At 43.5% G+C, this 21,110-nt stretch overlaps 2 protein-coding genes across 2 annotated transcripts; one reads left to right on the top strand and one right to left on the bottom strand.

Moving 5' to 3' along the window:
* Positions 1-51: 51 nt before the first annotated feature.
* CstF64 (cleavage stimulation factor subunit 2 CstF64) lies at positions 52-13,940 on the top strand. Its single transcript, XM_084592102.1, has 10 exons — positions 52-315; positions 438-516; positions 592-761; positions 857-891; positions 1,272-1,379; positions 4,472-4,924; positions 5,666-5,744; positions 6,740-6,817; positions 7,830-8,170; positions 13,806-13,940. Exons 1-10 carry the CDS (start codon positions 258-260, stop codon positions 13,908-13,910), a joined length of 1,506 nt encoding a protein of 501 aa, XP_084448228.1. The 5' UTR covers positions 52-257; the 3' UTR covers positions 13,911-13,940.
* On the bottom strand, positions 13,537-20,996 carry LOC146208234 (putative ATPase N2B). The gene is made up of 11 exons (XM_084592111.1): positions 20,438-20,996; positions 20,169-20,329; positions 20,034-20,097; positions 19,436-19,537; positions 18,581-18,811; positions 17,896-17,954; positions 17,733-17,815; positions 17,357-17,427; positions 16,624-16,724; positions 15,505-15,765; positions 13,537-14,035 (listed from the first exon to the last, which is right to left on the bottom strand). The coding sequence occupies exons 1-11, from the start codon at positions 20,544-20,546 to the stop codon at positions 13,919-13,921; spliced, it is 1,359 nt and encodes a 452-aa protein (XP_084448237.1). The 5' UTR covers positions 20,547-20,996; the 3' UTR covers positions 13,537-13,918.
* Positions 20,997-21,110: the final 114 nt, after the last annotated feature.

The raw sequence follows: 21,110 nt of genomic DNA, 5'->3' as shown, positions 1-21,110 counted from the left end.
ACGGCATGCATTAGTCCACTATCCAAGCACTATCCGCCTCAATCCATGCCGAATCGACGTCGAGTCACTTGAAGCCAAACTGGGGGACGGTTTTGTTGTCTTCGATGTGTTCCTGCACGCTGCCGGCGTGAAAGCAGCTACGATCTCACTGCTTTTGCAGTGCTGCTCTTGATAGGGGCTAGGGGAATAAGTTATTATCGTAAGTAAGTGCCCGCCCTGACGCCGACCTGGGGAAGTCGCGCAAAAACGCTGCCGACATGACAGCAGTTCAAGGGGTCCTCTCAGCCGCCGAACGCTCTGTGCGTTCGGTGTTCGGTGAGCTCGATTGTTTTGGTTATTTGGCTCGCTGTTTGACTAATGCCTTTGCCATAATTTATATGTGCATGTTCGCTGACCATGCATAGCCTGAATGAACTCTTTCGCATTTTGTGTTGCAGTGGGGAACATTCCCTACGAAGCTACAGAAGAGCAGCTAAAAGACATATTTTCCGAAGTTGGGCCAGTGGTGAGCTTCAGGTGAGCACACATTGCAAGCCCAACATTGTTTTGTTTCTTACCCTGTCTTGAATTTGGCCTGCTGTTTACTCGCAGACTTGTCTATGATCGTGAGACGGGAAAACCGAAAGGCTATGGCTTCTGCGAATACAAGGATCAAGAGACTGCGCTCAGCGCAATGCGCAACTTGAATGCATTCGATCTCAATGGACGTCCACTGCGTGTGGATAACGCTGCAAGCGAGAAGAGTAAAGAAGAACTCAAAAGTACGATCATTTGTTTTCAAGCGTGATGAGGAGTCGTCTGTCTTAATTTGTCTTGAACCTAACGTTTCTAATATAAAATTTATTTTTTCTTTCAGATTTGCAGGCGTCATTAGGTGGTCCTCCTGTTGAGGTGGGTGCAGGAGCTAGTCATTTAATTTGGGAGCGTTCTAATTCGCAATGCAACAACATTTTCTCATATGAGTATTTCATCACTCCTAAACTGTGGTCTCATTGCAGCCCAGACGTATGCTCGTGCAGTTTTAAAAGTGCTCAATAGCAGTTTGTGAATTTGTTCAGTGCTAGTTTCTAAGCAGTGGGCAACTGCCATTAATTTAAGCAAAATCCATATTTCAGGCACAACAGGTATCAACTTGGTTTTTTAAGTTCCTAATGACTGGTGACTTCCACTGCAGTTGCTGAAGCTTTTTGCTGAAGTATGCACTCACACAGCAGGGCCAACATTTTGTGCTGCCTCGCACGTTGCTTATGATCTATCCATTCATTTTGCAGAGTCCTTATGGTCCAGAGGTGGAGCCCGAACGTGCACCTGAAGCCATTTCTAAAGCCGTGGCAAGTTTGCCACCTGAACAGATGTTTGAACTTATGAAGCAAATGAAGGTATACTACCTAATTTTGTCGTTTAGTGTCGTTTTGCTAGATGTGTGAACTGCATTCAGTGCACTGGTCACTGTTAGCTTCCCTGCAGATCTTGTTCCACCAGGCTTGCAAATATTTATGGGAAGGGAAAAGGTGCTTCTGTTTGCCAGTGTGAATGATACAGACTGTGCTGATGCAGAAGTTGTAGACAATTTGCAAAACAGTGATTGTAGCAGTTTCCTGCTGTAAGGATTTGGACTTGGACTCTTTAGACTCCAATTCAGCGCTGCATTCAAAAGTATCACAGATTGAGGAGTGGCAACAGAAAAACACTAACAGCAGCTAGAAAGTGAAAGAGCACTTGCTCTTTGGAAGCACAGGTATGAAGAGAACTGTTTTATCACTATCTGAATCTGGCAGTTCTAACACTGTTCAACAGCTCGGTTGGCAAACACTGTGAAGTATGATTGGTGATGAAATTCAGCACATTGGCAGCTGCAAAAGAGGCTTCATCAGCAGCTGCTTTATGGTTTCCCACATAACCAGCTTAGGTAAAAGTGTAGTTATGAGCAAAGTGATTGCTTTGGAACAACGGCACAGCAGACATGGTCAAGGGAAGACCGGGACAGGACAAGCACAGTCATGCACCAGTCTTTCCTCTCTCTATGTTTGCTGTGCTGTTGTTTCCTTGTGAACCTATGCCAACTTGCTCAACTTTCTTCTCTGCGCAAAAAGAGAAAAAAATGCAGTTCATATCTATTGGTCGCAAAGATCAGTCATGATCACGCCGCTCTTCAAAACTTTAATGCCTAGGCAGAGCTACTGGACACTGTCTGTGTATCTGATTTTTTGTAATTAGTGCCTCAGCCAATGGTTGCAAAGTTTGGAAGCTTTGCTCACTTTTGGAGTTTGTCTTGGAAGTATTCTCTACTGCCTTATTGTCTGGAGGAGTTAGCAGTGGACGAAATTTCGAGGCCATCCCAGCTTTGTTCATGTTCAGTGCAATCCATTCAAGTGAGCACTATTTGGCATAAAGTTTTATAAGATCTGGAAATAAATCAATGGATACTTTTGTGTATGCTTGCAAAAATGACAACTACTTTGGAATGTTGTGTAGCGAGGTAATTGGGGTTGACCTTTCAGGTGAGTACCTCCCATACCTTGCACTGTTTTTATGGGCAATTGGTGTGGCTCTCTGAGAGGGTTTCTGCACCAAGGGTTTAGGATTGGACATCATTGGCAGAATAAGGCAGCACTGCAGATATGGTGAAAGAATTGGACGCTGCACATGGGCCACCATTATTTCCCACAGACAAAATAGTTGCATAGTAGAGCAAAAAGCCTGCAAATTTTCTCTCAGTCATTCATGCTGCTACGTAGTTAGAGATATAGGAAAGGAAACAAGAGATGGCCAACCACTTCTAAAGCCTCGAGTTGTGTCCAACTACAACAAGTGAATATCCACAGCTGGCTTTGTTTCCAGTATGTGTTGATATGCTGAAACCTACGTGCAATGCATATGCCTGTTAATAACAACTATTTACTCTGGCACCCGCATGGTGGCGCAGTGGTTAGGGTGCTCGACTACTGTTCCCAAGGATGCGGGATCGAATCCCGGCCTCGGCGGCTGCTTTTCTCTGGAGGTGTAAAGCAAGACGCCCGTGTGCTATACGGTGTCAGTGCACATTAAAGAACCCCAGGTGGTCAAAATTTCCGGAATCCTCCACTACGGCGTCTCTCATAGCCCGAGTCGCTTTGGGTCGTTAAACCCCACTAACGAAACGAAACATATTTCCTCTGGCAGAAAGTGGCGGGAAAAAGTATTGGAAGGTTGATCTCGGGGAGCAGATTTTTTGAGAGACACTGTTTCCTGGATACAAGCAAAAAAACAAATCAGCTGCAGCTCTATCTTCAATGCATTTAGAGGCTTGTGAATTGGCTTACTTTGTATGAAAGATACCTCTTAATGCTATGAGGTAAAACCTACCACGCAGATGCATCATCTTCAGGGCCCTGGGCAAAACCAGCAAGAGCCATTGGGGGTGTGAAAGATGCTATGTGACACTCCACACACCTGTATATTTCAAAACGTTCCTTATACACGAAATATATCCTCAAGGTGCGCACTTGTCCCAAGAGCCGAACTCAACTGAAGCGACTGAACTGAGAACACTACTTATTGTTGTTATGAACTGAGAGCATGACTTATTGTTGATTCTTTCCACCCACCTGGTTATAGAAAAAACAGTGGAAGCAAAGTGGATAGTAGCGGCATGGTGAAGTCCTGTTCTGTCAGATACTATTATAGAAGTCGGGTATCTGTTTTAACACTTGAGCAAAGCCTATCCTAACAACTTGCATAGCACAAAGAGCGTCCTTCTACTTCCTCGTAACCTCGTAACAGTTTGGCTGTTTTTAACACTTCCATTGCAGTTGGAGATGTTTACCCTGCTGAATTTAATGTATGGTGAGGAGAGCCCGCATTGTATATGTACCCGCTCCTGTAATGTCTTACTCTGCATGACAACAGTATATGTAAAAATTGTTTTTTATTGCTATATAATTTATGATTTATTGTCATCATTGTTATGCTTTTTTTATTGTTGTGAACTGCCCTTCCTCTCTGTAATGTACTCTATACTCTGAGGGTAAAATAAATACTATTTTTGCCCCACTGAAGTGAAGTAGTAGTCACCATCTGCAGCCGAAAAATAAGTTTTAAAAAATGTGCAGGTTTCTTCACAATGAGCAGGACAATAGAAACCTATACGGGCTTGAAACATCTTTTATTTTTTTTACTGCAGTCGGTGGCTGCCACTTCATTTCATCAGGTGACCATGCCTGACAAATTGGATTTTCGTTAAACTTTTGACTTTTCCACCACATCTATCTGCTCACTGTGAACAAGAAACCAGTACGGGTTTCAGAACATCTCTTTTTTCGACTGTGGTCAGTGACTGCTACTTCATTTCATCAGATCGCCAAGTGTGACCAGACGGATTCCTGTCAATCTCTCAATTCCATTATTTGTGCCTGTGTGATGACAGGTCCGAGCGGTGTCCATTCTTGCTTTTTTCACTTAGGTGATTGTATCTTCTTTTTTTGTGCTGCAGCTCTGCATCCAAAATAACCCTGGGGAGGCACGCAACATGCTTCTGCAGAACCCGCAGCTGGCGTACGCACTGCTCCAGGCACAGGTCATTATGAAGATTGTGGAACCCCAGGTGGCACTTAGCATACTGCATCGCCAGAATCCCAACCTCAACCCACTGGGCACAGGCTCACAGCAGCCCCTGGGCGGAACCCAGCCATCTCTGGTGGCAGGTGGTGCTGGCCCTATGGTCAGTGGTGCAGCATCTATGGCAGGAGCTGCAGGGCCCCTGGTGACTGGGGCTGGACCCCTGGTGGGCGGAGCTGGAGCTATGGTTGGTGGAGCCGGACCCTTGGTGGGAGCCACTGGTGGGCCACAGCCTGCACTAGGACCCCAAGGATTGGGGCCACAGGCTCTGGGTCCCCAGTCGTTGGGTGCACAGGCGATGGGGCAATCCATGGGGCAGCAGCCTGCAGTGAGTGGCTATGCTACCAAACTTGCCTTCTTCCACTTGTTAGGCTTCAGAGTGATTGTGAAGAGCTGGAGCAGTTTGTTAACCAAGAGCAGTTACTCTATTGTAACATCACTTTCTGTCGCACAGATGCGACTCAAGGCAGCAAACTGCAGTACTGTACTCTACTGTAGCTTTTGATGAGGAGGGAGCTATATGTATTACACGGTGTGGTGGCCTCGTAAGGGTAGTGCTGTGCTTTTTCACTGCTGAAACCTTTGGGATAGCTTTAGCATATGGAGCTGGCAACAGCAGATAGCTCCAGGAATTTAGACTTGTAGTATGAGAAATAAGGGGGAGTTCAGGCAAGGCATGCTTTAACACTGTTCATTTGTTTAAATGTTCTTTGTGTACAATCTGTATGGTTGGCGTTAACCATATGCATAGACAGAAGGAGCTTGGAAATGTTCTGCCTGCACATCATTGTCTACAGACAACAGCAGAGCTGAAGCGGGGATTATGAGCCTTCACCTCCTCTCCACACCTGAAACAATGAAAATGGTGTATTCTAGGGCACCAATATAATCTCACTTCCCTTGAGAGGACAACTTGTAATGTAATAATGTGTTCACCGATTGTCTTGACACTGGGCCCATACTGCACATATCAGTTTTCTCAGATTCCTGAATAGGCTGATTTTGCTTTTGTTGTCTCGCATTCTCTACATAGGCTGATTTTACTTTTGTTGTCTCACATTCTCTTCAGGGGTTGGGACCACTAGGAGGACCAGGTGGAGGACCGGGATTCCCTGCCGAACAGGCCTTTCCAGAGTCAGGGTTTGGAGGTGGGTTGACCTTCTAAAATGAAATGAAAAGTTTTTCAGCGTGTAAATTGCGATAGATTGTTTGACAGGTACGAATGAGAACTTTCCCACATATAATGTGAACTGTTTGTTGCTAGCTATGAACTAGAGCTGTGTGAATAATAAAAGTTTGGGTGCAATGTGAATTTTAATACTGCCAAGTTACAAGTATGGTATTCTGCAAAAACATGGCCAAAAAAAGAGCATATTCATTAGAAATGTGATTTTTTTTTTGTTTTAGGGCAGTGAATTTGAATTTTTGTTAATAAATTTTTTTTTCTTACAAAAAAAAAAAATAATAGAACTACCTTTCATCCTTTCTCGTGACACCTAAAGGCAAAGCGTCTGTTATGCCCCGTCCTGGGCCTCATCACACCCAACGGTGTCGCGAACTGTGATGGCATGGAAACGAAATCGTGCCGTTGTGCACCCTCGGCATGTGCGCTGCTCTATATTACACAGTTCAGTTGCACAGGCTGGCTTTGAGCCTGATGCTTCTGTTTTACAGTTTCTTTTTTTTCTTTGTTTTTTCCTGTGGCCTAAGCTGCACGGTTTATAGATTGTGACAAAAATTGAATGATCAAAGTGCTAGCTGCGAAACAACTGCAGCAGCACATGCAGGCTGCAACTTTGCCCCTTCCTCTATTCTTCACAAGGTGTGCTGGTTCCATGCACACTCGTGTGGCGGTCTAAAATGATGTTATCGCTGTCATTCAGGCTCGCAGCTAGTTGTCAGCTTCATTGTGGCTAGGCACACGGGTGTGTTGTGTAGTGCTGTACTTTATTTTTTTATCTGTGAGAATGTAGGCCAGTGTGGATGCTCACAGAGACCGCAAAAGCAGCCCACAAAACCCAGTTTGAGAACTCCTGTTCTCAACTCACCCTATTTGCAGTGTCATACAACCTAGAAAGACACAATGTTTATCTCCTGAGTTTACGAGACATACCTACCAGCTGTCTCATTTTGTTGTGTCCAGCACCGGCACGAGCATCATTGCTGGGGGAGCGACCTGCGGGGCCTGACCAGATGCGAAGCAATCCCTTCGATCCTCGCGGTGGGTACCACAGAGATTGCCACTCATGTGGTGCTCAGCTGTTCTCTGCATGCTTGTTCGTGTTTAAGGATAATGTGACACTCATCACTTCTTTTACTGACCTTGAATGCTTCCTTAGTAACACTTACTTGCAGTATGCTTGAATAAGGATGTCCTCACTTTTTTGTTAAAGCCATGGATGGAAGCATTGAATTGCTGTAAACTGTCTTAGCTTTAACTAGTAACACACATGATTGTGTATTGGGAACTAAGGGGTTACCTACTGCAGTGGCTCGGTGGATAGGGCACCCGGCTACTGAACCGGAGTACCTGGGTTCGAACCCAACTGCAGCGGCCGCATTTCGATAGAGGCGAAACGTTAAGCATGTACTATGTGATGTTAGAGTGCATTAAAAGATTCTCGGGTGGTCTACATTATTCCATAGCTTTCCACTATGGCTCCCTTTCTCTCTTTCCTCTTTCATTCCCACTTTCCTCCCTTCCCTTACAGCGTGGTTCAGGTGTCCACAGCAACAAGTGTGACAGATAGTGTGTCTTTCCATTTCTCTGAGCCAATTATTATGCTACAGGACCCCCCTCCTTTTTTTTCGCTCCCACCTTCCTCCTTTCCCTTACAGCATGGTTCAGGTGTCCACTGAGAAGTGTGACGGTTACTACGCCTTTCATTTCCTATAACCCAATTTACATTTTTTTAAAGACTAAGGGGTTTCTCCTCTTTTTTCTTCTCTGTTTATGCTATAGGCGCATTTCTTATGCCCAGAGTTGGTGGAAAGGTAGTTGGGCCCTGTCAAATGTCGTGTTGCTGTTGGTTTGTGATAGCTCCTGGCTGGTTACAATGTGGGCACTACAACAAGTGGGTCACATAGACGGACGCTTTAGACAAACTGACTAAACAGAACACAGTGTTTTTTTTTTTTTGCAATTCTGTTGTTTAACGTGTCAGGAAAGCTATTGAGTTATCTTGCACATCAGCAGTGTTAATAGTATGTGTCTTTTCTGTCCTCGTGTGCAGTCCTGGGCCCTATGGGTGGGGGTCCTGGCAGGGGTGGGAGCCTAGGAGTAGGGCCTGACCCTCGCCTGGACCCTCGAGGAGATCGGGATCTCCGTGTCATGCCACCCATGGGTGATCGTGACATGCGCCAACAACCACCCCTCGAAGACCAGGACCTGCGCACAGATCCACGCTACCGACCTGGGGCACCCTTTGACCCGCGTAGTCGGGCTGGACCCTTTGGTGGTGGAGCCAGAGATGACCCCCGCATGGCGGCTGGAGCCGGACGCCCGGGGCCTCCGGCCGCTGCAAACCCAGTTATCTCCGCACAGGACCAGGAGAAGGCTGCACTTATTATGCAGGTGAGCTCTTCACTGCTCAGTGGTAACCGGAGTGGGCATTATAGCATGTCACGAACTGCTTTTAGACCTCTTTTATTCCCACTTTTCTCGATTCCCTAAATCTGACAGATACTGCGTCTTTCCTTTCTTATAAACCAATTTCGAATTTACAAGAAAATATATTAAAACATGACCTTGACCTGATTAGGTGTAGGCGTTTATCATTCCTTGGTGTCCAACCAAAAGTTTCCTCAAAACCTAGCTTAAAGTAAAATTATGTTGAAAAAAATCGCACAGTGAAAAGGCAGGTGTTACAGAGGCCGCTCTGCCAGTAAACTCAAGCCATGCTTAAAACCCCACAATTTTTTAATCTGCAGGCGACAAGGTAGATGCAGATAAAGGCAACATATGCAGCTGTGCCTTGAGTACAGCCCTGCTGTAGTGACTCAGTGGTTAGGGCACTTGGGCTAAGCCTGAAGATGCGGGTTTGATGCCCGCCACATCGGAAGCATTTTGATGGAGACAAACTTACTGCGCGATGCCAGGGCACATTAAAAAATTCCTGCTAGTCAAAATCACCGGAGCCTAGCTGCTCTCGTGTCCTTTGTGGCCGATGATTTAAAGTTTTAAACTCATACACCGTGGACAGTGTTGACCGTGTGGTGTTTCTTGCAGCATAGTTTTGTTTTCACTCCTTTGATTCGTGTTCACGATGCATCGGTGATGGAACTGCACCAGGTGTCGCTATGAGGCTAATGCCACCTGTTAGTGTGCTTGGCATGGTGTAATTCCAGCGCACTGGAAGATACCAGACATGGTGACAGCCGAGTGCCGATGAAGCCCTGCTTTGGCCTGTTTGTTGTCACTGTTCTGCTCGCGCTAAACGTAGGGTATCAAAATCTCGGCACAGTGTAAAGCGCTGTGTGGAAACGATACGGGAAATGATACTGTTGTGATATAACAGCTAAGTCTGTGTTGCTGAGGTTTCTGCGGGAGCTTAGACAGAACTGGCTTACCAAAATATAGGATATGGGAACATAATAGCAGGGCTCTGCTGTATTTTCAAATTCTCTAAATTATTTTCTCAATATAAATGCTCTTCATGGGCTGTCATATTTCCATTATGTCCAACAGTGTAGTGCCAAAGTTATAATATCTTGACTGGATGTTTTGGGATCCTTGAAGTAGTATGTAAAGGTACTGGCATTTAAATTTTTCAATCAGCCCATCTTTGATTATGCTCATGTCACCTGGGACCCATTGATGCTGGAAAGCTTCATACAGTGGAAAGGGTCTGAGTAAGGCCATTAGATTTATTTCTAATAAATTTCAAGTCACATCTGTTTCCGAGCTCAGCTCAAAAGCAGGACTAAAGTGTACTTTACTATTTTTGAAAAATAGAATTTGTTGTTTTAAGCTTCTCGTTCATCATCATCGTCATCAGCCTGACTGTACCCACGGCAGGGCGAAGGCCTCTCCCATATTTCTCCAATTAACCCGGTTCTGTGCTAGCTGCATCCACTTGACCCCTGTGAACTTCTTGACCTCATCCGCCCACCTAACTTTCTGCCGCCCCCTGCTACGCTTTCCTTCCCTTGGAATCCAGTTTGTTACCCTGAGCGCCCATAGGTTATCCTCTCTTCGCACTACATGTCCTGCCCATGTCCATTTCTTCTTCTTAATTTCCGCTAGAATGTTGGTAACTTGAGTTATTTCTCTGACCCTCTCTGCACGCTTCCTATCTCTTAATGTTACCCCGTACCATATTTCGTTCAATAGCCCTCTGGGTTGTCCTCAACTTAAGTAGAACCCTCTTGGTTAGCCTCCACGTTTCAGCCCCATAGGTGAGTACACGTAAGATGCAACTGTTGTATACTTTCCTCTTGAGCGATACCGGTAAGCTGCTAGTCATAATCTGCGAGTGCTTGCCAAATGCACTCCATCCCAATCCTATTCTTCTTGTTATTTTCTTTTCATGGTCTGGATTTGCGGTTACTACCTGTCCTAAGTAGACATATTTGCCTACTACTTCCAGTACTTCGCTACCTAATGTAAACTGCTGTTCCTTCCCGGGGCTGTTGAACATTAGTACCTTAGTCTTCTGCATATTGATTTTCAAGCCTACCTTTCTGCTTTTCCTGTCTAGGTCATCAATCATTATTTGCTATTCATCCCCCGAGTTGCTTAGCAAGACAGTGTCATCAGCAAATCGCAGATTACTGAGGTATTCTCCGTCTACCCTTATCCCTAACTGCTTCCATTCCAAGTATCTGAATACTTCCTCTAAGCAAGCTGTGAATAGTACTGGTGAGATTGTGTCTCCCTACCTAACTCCTTTCTTTATGGGAATTTTGTTACTTTCTTTATGCAGAATTATGGTTGTTGTTCAGCAACTATATATATATCTTCCAGCACTTTCACGTACAGCTCATCTACCCCCTGATTTCGCAATGCCTGCATCACTGCCGAGGTTTCAATTGAGTGAAATGCTTTTTCGTAATCAATGAATGCTATGTATAAGGGCCGGTTATATTCCGAGCATTTTTGTATCACCTGGTTAATGGTATGGATATGATCGATAGTAGAGTACCGTTTCCAAAAACCTGCTTGATCCTTTGCTTGATTACAGTCTAAGGTTGTCCTGATTCTATTAGCGATTACCTTAGTAAATACATTATACATAACAGATAGTAAGCTGATTGGTCTGTAATTTTTAAGGTCCTTAGAGTCCCCTTTCTTATGAATGAGGATAATGTTTGCATTTGTCCATGGTTCCGGTACCATCGATGGCACCAGGCACTGCGTATACAGGGTGGCCGGTTTTTCTAGCACGATATCCCCCCGTCCTTCAACAAATCTGTAGTTATCTGATCCTCTCCAGCCGATTTTCTCCTTTTCATAGTTTCTAATGCTTTCTTTACCTCGTACTTCGTCACTGGTGGAACGTTTGACTGTTTTTCCCTACTGCCAATCTTATTACGGTCCTGACTACTTTGGCTACTGTAGAGATCTGTATAGAACTCCTCGGCTACTTTAACTATTTGGTCCATATTCGTGATAATGTTGCCTGCCTTGTCCCTTATTGCACACATCTGGTTTTTGCCTATGCTCAATTTCTTCTTTACCGCTTTAAGGTTTCCCCCGTTCTTTACAGCATGCTCAATTTTCTCCCTGTTATACTTCCTTATATCGGCCAGCTTGCACTTATTGATTAGCTTTGAAACCTCGGCCAATTCTATCTGGTCTGTTGGATTGGAAGCTTTCATACTCTGCCGTTTCTTAATCAAATCTTTCGTCTCCTTAGACAGCTTACCGGTATCCTCTCTAACTATCCTACCGTCTACTTCTACAGTGCACTCAGTAATGATATCTCTGAAATTATTATTGCTTCTAGGGTAATGTCACCATCCTCGGTTAGAGCTGAATATCTATTCTGTAGCGAGATCCTGAACTCTTCTGCCCTCCCCCTCACCGCTAATTCGTTGATGGGTTTCTTCCTTACTAATCTGTTGCGTTCCTCTTTCAGATTCGGGCTAAATCGGGATCTCACCATCCTGTGGTCACTGTATCGCACTTTCCCGATTACCTCTACATCTTGCATAATGGCGGGGGTTGAACACAGTATGAAGTCAATTTCATTTTTAGTCTCCCCGTTAAGACTTTTCCATGTCCATTTCCGGTTCTTCCGTTTGCTGAAGAAGGTATTCATGATTCTTAAGTTATTGCGCTCTGCAAACTCATCTAGTAACTCCCCCCTGCTATTCCTAGAGCCAATGCCATAGTCACCTACTGCCTGGTCTCCTGCCTGCTTTTTCCCTTCCTTGGCATTGAAGTCGCCCATTAGTACAGTATACTGCGTTTTTACTTTTCGCATTGCCGATTTTACATCTTCATAGAAGCTTTCAACTTCCTGGTCATCATAACTGCATGCATGTGCATAGGCCTGGGCAACCTTCAGTTTATACCACTTATTAAGCCTAATTACGATTCTGCCACCCTCTCATTAATACTATAGAATTCATCTATATTGCCCGCTATATTCTTATTGACAAGGAAACCTACTCCTAGTTGTCGCCTCTCCGGTAAACCTCGATAACACAATACATGCCCATCCTTCAGTACAGTATACGTCTCATTCAGCCTCATTCAGCCTCCTAGCCTCACTAAGCCCTGTGACATCCCATTTCATACCCTCTAGTTCGTCTAACAGCACTGCTGAACTAGCTTCACTAGCTAGGGTTCCAGCGTTAAACGTTGCCAGGGTCAGTTTCCAATGGTAATTCTTAGCACCCCCTGCTGTGTCACAGGTCTGACCGCCGTTGTGGTCAGTTGTTCCGCAGCCGCTGGTGACTGAGGGCCGGGGTTTTATGGAGCTAATCATGAGAGGTTGCGGCCAATTACTGCACCAGGGTGGCCAACTGCTGTTCTGGTGAGGGAGTCCGTTGCCGGAGGTGTTCACCGGCATCAGGTCGCATCCCCAACCTGTTTATGCAATTCCATCGACACGCGGATTTTTTTTTTTTAATCCGGTGGAGAATTGCGCGGCACTGGGATTTGGGCCGCGTCCTCTGACATGCGAAGTGGATGTTCTACCGCTATGCCACTGCTGCAAGCTTCATTTTGAAGCTTCTCGTTCAAAATGACAAAGGTCAACTAAATTTTGGTAGCTCGCATCATATCACTTTTTCATCTGGCTATGCCGCCAGAAGCAGTCATGCCCTCACTCTGCTCCCTTTTCGTGCTAGAATTAGTGTATTCAAATTCTGTTTCTTCAATTGCACTCTAGTGGAATGGAACAAATTAGATGATACAGTTCAAGAAAATAATACCAACATAACAAGGTCCTATCTTTAACCGAGGCACAAACGTTTTCAAACTATTTTTCTAATGGCAAATGTGACCCCTTTATTCTGTGCTCGCTACCTCAGTAGTATACTTGTGTGTTCTTGACATGAATTCCATTTTTCCCCTCCTGTCATTGTTGTACTTTCCTGCTCTGCACCAACCCATGTTTTGGGAATGTATTTTGATATAATAAATATAGCAGTGCTATTTTTATTTCTCTGCAACAAGTACTCCGTGTGCATACACCTTCTATACCTTTAGTACTTTTGTATTGTATTTCGGCTTGTATGTGCGGTATAGTTTTAATAAGTTATGTGCGCCTATCTATTGCTCTTCACCTTGATGCGCAACTGTTCCTTTTGTGAATGTCTGTAAACTTGCCTTATTTTCCATCTAGGCAGCCCCGGCTTCAACTAGATATAGTTTAATGAAACGAAAATATTTGTTACAAGCACACTTATAATGCAGTCAGTTATAGTTAGTTGGTGGTGTATATCTTTGTCTCCAGCATTGCTGTCATATTATTATACCTGAATGAAGCCTTCTGGATTGTGTAACATAGTGCTTCTTTAATCACGTGGTGCAGGACATCATTATTAAAAAAGCCATAAACAAGGCTTCTGCAAATAAACAAAATCTTAAAATTTGCCGTATATTAGAAAACATCAATTCCTCTGTCCTTGAATAATTATCAACTGTCATGGATCGTTGGTCTTGCCTTTGAAGCATTTGGAACAGGGTGGACTGCCCTGCAGCTGCAGTAGCTTCTTCGTGATAAGCCACATTGGTGACTGTGATCTCCATTCGGCAGGTGCTTCAGCTGTCAGACCAACAGATCGCTCTGCTACCTCCGGACCAGCGCCAGAGCATCATGGTGCTCAAGGAGCAGATTGCCCGCAGCACCCAGCAGCAGTGAGGGGTCCCCTAATAAACATCCTTGCTCGCCTGTGCCCAGTAATTCTCGCTCTGCATCTCGTTGAGCCGCGACACGGTCCGATCAAAGGCAAACATCTCCTCTTCACCACTGAAGATGCTCACATTCTGCAACAACAGAAACATAATTATGCATCTCTTCCTTTTACTCTAGCTCTTAAAAGTTGCGGGTAATGTGTGGGCCGTAGAGGAAGAGGAATTCAGCATGCTGGAATTATGATATAGTAGTGCCACAGATGGCTTGCGGCTGCTTGCGTGCTGGTGCAAAGTACTTTGTGGTGCTGTTTTTAATTAGAAAATATTTAATGCACATTCCAAACCACATGCAAACACTTTATAATCATGCTTGCCAGTCAATTTTGCTTAAACTTTGAGAAAACTTCAGAGTAACAAGTTTTGTTCCACGTTTAGCAAGTGCTACCAACGTGCAAGTTTTTGTACAGCTGAACACATTTGTCACACAACATACAATGAATTGCGCACCCTTATACCATGTTTTTGCATGCCAGATACTGCTAAACAAACTATCCAATGTTTTCATCTTCTTTAGTAGGCCTATTTCTTGTTATGTGCACTTTGATACACACAATTTTGGTGGGAAAAAATGTATTTAAAAAACTTTTCAGCTTCTTTAGCCTTTACCATTAGTAACCTGCCTCATAAAATTTCTTGAAGCAATTTCCAATTCTAATGCAAGTTTTCTTACAGAGCAAAAAGACTGACATAAAGATATATGTACCACATTATAGGTCATTTAACAATTGATACCACCGAAATTGTCAAATTATACCACAAAAACTGTCAAATTAACCACAGTTTTACTGCACTGTGCGCTTTACTGCAATGCTTGCAGTGTAGCATCCTAAAGACGCAACTGAGCCATTTTGTGAAGAGTGATCTTCCCCTTTAGTGAAGAGGGCTTTCCCAACAGTGTGCGCAAAACGAAGTGCTCAATAAAATCTGGAGGAAATGTCATTCTTGCTTTGATTTCATTTCAAATGCAGGCAATCATCGTGCAGGTGTTCACCAGATAGAAGTCTGCAGTTTTTGAGGGTCATTCGATAATTCGAGGTTTCGGTTGATTCAGACATTTTTTTCTGGTCCCTATTCAACAGCAACATGAGAGCTACGCCTCGTATCATGCAGATCCTGAACAAAAAAACTATATATGAAATACTGCATAAAGTTTGCATGCGATTTTTCAGTACGGTATACGCTAATTTTATTTGCCAATGCCACGTGAATTCTGAAATAATCAAAATGAACAAAGTTTGCTATTTTTAAATTTTCCTTCCTTTTTCTCTCTGTCCAGATATTCGCCATTCAAAGGCATTTTTTCCCATATTTATATTCGAGGATTTCAATATTCACGTACTCCTAAAATTAAAATTCATAATCAAAAGCTTGTTTAGTTTACTGTTACAAAGCTATAATATGTTGATGAAGTCTATGTCTTTGTAGCAACCTTTATACTTACAGATGGATTGTGCTGAAAAATGTAATATGAAGCAGTAGGCAAGTGATCGATGATACGCTAGCAGTTTACAACAGAGTAGAGATTTCGGAAAAATGCTTGCCTTGTCACTAATTTGCAAGTCATCCATGAGCGAGCGATTCTCGTCAGTCAAACTGTTGTCGCTCTTCACTGCCTGAAAAAGCTTATCAGCAGGGGCAGCAGCAGATAAGACCAGTCGAACACGGTGGTCGTACAGAGTGTCGACGAGAGTGATGAATCGCCGAGCTTGCGTCTTTTCACGCAGGGTCAACACGGGCACATCACGAATCAGTATTGTGTGGAATATCTGACTGAGTGCCAGATAATCAACGGCACCGACTGCCTGCACAAAAAATCCCAAAGTAATGCACAGTTACTGGTAGCCATTTAAAGCCTTGCGGCATGCAGTGCAATGAGAAAGAAAGCCTTTACTTTAAGGTACAATAGCCTCACCGGGTTGGCGCAGTGGTTACGGCACTCGACTACTGTTCCCAAGGATGCGGGATCAAATCCCGGCCTCGGCAGCCACTTTTCGATGGAGGCGAAAAGCAAGGCGCCCATGTGCTGTGCGATGCCAGTGCACATTAAAGAACCCCAGATGGTCGGAATTTCTGGAGTCCTTCACTATGGCGTTTCTCATAGCCTGAGTAACTTCGGGACGTTAAACCTCACAAGAAATCCAATCCAAAGCACAATACATTCCCTAGAACATTTTTCTTTTTTTAGTTGAATATCTCTTAATCTAAATACAAGATATTCAAACTGTTCAAGCTTGCGCCATGAATTTGACTATAATTCACGCCTTACCTAAGCAAGGTCTAACGAGGATTGAGTGAAATTTAAGTACTCCTCTCACTTTCAAAACTAGGTGAAAAGCCTCTTTGCTGATTGCTAATGCACAGAAGAACTTGTCAGAGCCTCACAAATCCAAAAGAACTTCCATGGCAAACTCTCACCTGCTTTCTTGTTTTGACTAAAAGCAACTCTAGCACAGTTATCGAATATGTTTTGCTTGAAACCTTTATGCTTTTTAACTAGGTTTTCTGCATCAACCAAAGCTCTTGCTCTCACTTTTGAAATGTGTGTTTGCTATGTAATGTCTTGAGGAAGTGTGCTATGAGATACGACAAGTTAACACGCGTTGCATGGGTGTTTTATGTGGTCCAGTGCATAGTTATGAAAGGCTGGTGCTACTACTTACACGGTCGCATAACTCCGAGAAGGAAGCATCCAGTATGCGGCCACAGGTCTTGTGGAATTCGACATTACGACCTTTGATGGTCAGCACACGTGGTCTGACAACTGCAACACAAGAGGTTTTTGTCCTTTTTCGAACAGTCCTTTCCCACGCAAGTTTTAACAGGGCTAAGCTTTTTTCGCAGCCAAGAGTGCCATTTAGTACAAGTTTGCATTATTTTCTAACAGTCAGTCTTTCTGAAGCTGACAGACTGCCACTTTAATACCGTCTGAAAACATAACAGCTAGATGCATTAATTAATTGAAATGTCTAGGCACTGACCGGTCAAAGGGTTGCTACCTCATGAGACCACTTAATGTTGCCTAGTTGGCAGGAGCTGTAAACTTGGGCAGCTCCTTTGAGATGCGAGGGTGAGATGGCAATCAAACCCAAAACCCTTGCATTCTATGTTGGGTGGTCTTTCAAATTTGGTGTATGCTAACGAGTATGTGTAAGGTAATGGCACAAATTAAGGGATTAGTGAGGATCAACAAGGGGAGCCACAGATAGGAGCTGTTAACACTTATCATATTTACCATTAAAGACCGCACTTAAGTGCCTTCAAACATTTTATATATTGAACTATATCACTGTCCTCTTCAAGTTCGATATATCTAGGTTCAACTGTATTACACAAATTTTTGCAAAAGCATGCTGTTTCAGCAACACTTGTTTAGAACAATATGTGAATACTCACTGTCATTCTCTTGGCTGGCCAGGACTTTGAAGAGCTTGTCTAGCTCTGCATCAGCATCACTCTCTGACTTTCTGTAAGCAATTGTACATACATGAAAATAATAATGCATAATAATATGTAATTACATACATGAAAATAAATCTACTCTATTCTAATGAACAGTGGAAATTTTACGTGGCAAAACTGTTCGGGCACTATGCAAAAGCTAAGTGCTTAGGATAAAGTGATGAATCTTAGTCCAATCTATACTATTAGTTGTTAGAAGATAACATAAAGAGCAGTGATAAAAATAATGATAGAAAGGAAAATGCCACGTACTCGATAGCAGGCATTTTGCTGTTCTAATCGGAACAACACAATGCTGCTTGCTACTCACATAAAGTAGAAGCTGGTCTTGGTGACCCCCTTCTGGATTCTGTAGTCCACCCCAGAATCTAGAGCCACAGGTAAGCAGTTTTTCTGCAGTATACAAAGGAAAAATGGGCTCTCCATTTAAAAGAACTGAAATTCTGTATCAGCTCCAGTTCTGATGTATATACCTTGAGCACATCAATGAAAGGCACAAAGTTGCTGCGTTGTAAGCCATTCTTGTACAGATCTGTGTATGAGACGGAAAAAAATGAACAAATTTGAATATCATAGTCAAGCTCCGATTTCCATTCAGTTAAGGTGAAAATGGATGGAAAATAAGTGAAGGGTACTAACGGCTACTGCTTTTCAAAAGAAAAGGCATTTAAATTGTTTGCTGTATCCGGGGTGGCCATGCACCCTCGGAACTTTCTATCTTGTGGCATTGGCAGAAATGTTGGAATTTGGAGAGGAAAAACTTCACACCCCAGCCTTTATTTTCTTACTCGCGCATGATAAGTGTTGTTTGCCAACCTTGGAGTGGTTGTGGCAATAGACACATCTCCAAGTCTTTATATTAAGGTTCAGTAGCACATTAGCATCTCTGAGAGGGGTCTGTCATCAATGGAAGAAAAAACTAAGCAGAGTGTAGCAAATTCTCAGACCAGCGGAACTATGCTTTCTTGGAGACACCCTTCGTCAAATGTATGAGTGACGATTCAGTCACTGCACTTCTATGTAGATATGCTGGAAACTTGTCAGGATTGATTGCAGTTTTGCTGCTGCCTGTTCCACTGCACATATTGTTTGAAGTGGTAAAGGGTGGTGCAGTCAGGTGTTTATTCTTCACTTGTCAGCACCATAAAAGGTTCTCACCATCGGGCTTGCGGTTCGATGTCGCCACAACCACAGCACCGAGGTTAAATAGGTGACTGAAAAGGCGCTTCAGGATCATGGCATCACCAATGTCCGTTACTTGGAACTCATCCAAGCAAAGCAGCCACGCACGGCCACAAATGGCTTCTGCCACCGGCGGAATAGGGTCGTACTGAGGCGACTTGCGACCTCGGCCTGATTGAGCCGATTCATGCTTCCAGTTGTGAATACCTGCCAAGGAGATAAAGGAGAGTCTCACTGGAAACACGCAGAAAAGGAAAGATTACCTTGTTTATGAAGAGCGAGGTGCTCTTCACACAGGACTGATAAGGATATTATTACGTGCACTCCATTCCTAAGAGGAGGTGACAAAAGAAAAATGTGCAGTCACATTTTCTTTCTTTATGTTATTTCTGGTTGCTAGCCAACATTTACATGCACCACCATGCACTAGTTGGCACAGTAAGGAATACTACGAAAGAATGAAGAGCATCAGATGCTATGAAGTGCAGTGAAAATGAAACATTTAGGATGCTGGAACAAATACAAGGCGATTTTACTTTCTCCATAAATTAACTGAAGTATAAAAAAAAATCATGTTTGTTTACAAACCCTTTTGACAAAGCAAGAAGTCATGAAAAGACACTAAGCAAGAGCATCTACAATTGATGACTTCATGTATTACTTCTGACGGTTTAAGTACTGGGATGGTAATGCCACGCCTTGTGATGCAGGATCAGTGCAGTTTTGTTTTTGGTCTTTTTTCATAGAAGCTATAGTAGTGTGTGTTTAATCATTCATGTCTGTGACCACCACTGCAGGTTATGATACATGAAGCATGGTATCTAGACGTACGGTTGTGAACATCCAGCATGAATGAATGGAAGTGTACTCGCTGCTTGCTCTCGATGGCTGTTGACTCGTAGAACATGTCCATCAACATTGTCTTGCCTCGACCTTGAACAAGTGGAATGAAAAACACCTTTTTAATTATGATCTGGGCCATAATTTTAGTTTCACTGGGGCAATCTGAGAATTTCTTAACTAAAACTAGCATGCGCTAACCGTTTGAGGTCAGGGTTCTGCATAAATTCGCTTCAGCAAGTGTCTATAAGCAGTTCTGAACCACATATGGGGAAGTACTTGCTGTAGGGCTTGAAGAACTTCGTTGCTATGATAAGCAATCAAAACTTAGCAATGGAATAGTGCAAGAAGCCGTTCTGTCTATCCGCCTTCTTTCTTGTAATCGTGTCCTTATGCTATTCCACTCAACATATGAAAGTGAGTTTGTGGCTTTCTCTTCAGTTAATGCCTTGCTAACTCATTGATAGATGTATTGCCAATTATGACGGAAAAGCACATCACGACAGGTGCCGACAAATGGAGCAATACCAGTTTAACAAGCAGAAAGCACCCATCTGTTACTGAACAATGTACACTTGCACAAACTTACCCACTGCACCATATATGTATACTCCTTGCGGTTTGTCAGCTGGCTTTCTTGCCTTGAATAGCCACTGGCAAAAAGAAAATGAATAAAACATTTTACTCACAGCCGTCTATAACCTGGACCGATCTTACAATTTACCTTCTCAAGAAGGCTGGGAGTGTGTGGTACGTAGTCTGCAACTTTCACCTGAAGCTCCTTCAGAAGCTGGGCAATTTTCAGCTGGTTCTCATCGGGGAGCAACTCTCTCTGACCAAGCAACCGGTAGTAAATGGAAAGTACATCATCGCTAGCAGTTTCGTCTGCAATAATGTAAAAAGGTAGAGCATTCGGTGACGGATATAGGCAATGTTTGTTGAAAGCTGCCACAAGTGTGGCATTGTCGTAATTACAGTGCATACGTCTCTCACCTCTTACGCTCGTGATGGTCCGTACTGGATCAAAGTGATGCGCACTACTGCGCCAACTGTACACAATTCGTCGAATATGAGGGACGAGCTCTCCGGCATTAACTATCATATTGCCCTTGTAACTATATACACTATTTGTCTACAGTCGTTACACGCCGATAACGTACTGGTCAGCTGCCCTTAGTCCGTACTTGTGTTAATTTGATAAGCGTCCACACATTGTAGCAGTCCATTTCAGATCATTTCAGATGTAAGTGATGTTCGAAGCATAAGCGCAGTATTATCCACGGCACAGTGACCTTTCATTCAACGTCGTTTTGAATAAGCCGGACGACACACCTCTGTAATATTCAGTGTTGTGCCAGGACAAACGGACAGGCCGTTCCACTTATATCGCATAATGACGATTTTCGATGGTTTCGATTAATTTTGTCTCCAAATATTCACCCACATGACGCACCAAACCACTGCCTGCACATTACATGCACTGCAGCAGCCGACACGCAAGGCAGGGTCAAATGCTTGAACGGATTAAGCTCAACCTCAGTTTAGCTTTAACCACTGTCGAATGTTTTTCTTCATAACTAAAGTAATAAATTGTTATCAATAGTGACTACTTTTTATTGCAGTGTTATTATGAACTTTTTTATGTTCTAGATTGTTACAATAATAT

This window comes from Amblyomma maculatum, chromosome 1, assembly GCF_055883805.1.
Source record: "Amblyomma maculatum isolate TAMU_Amacu chromosome 1, ASM5588380v1, whole genome shotgun sequence".
Taxonomy (NCBI): Eukaryota; Metazoa; Arthropoda; class Arachnida; order Ixodida; family Ixodidae; genus Amblyomma; species Amblyomma maculatum.
Note: the sequence above shows the minus strand (reverse complement) of the source record. Positions and strands in the feature narration are given on the sequence as shown.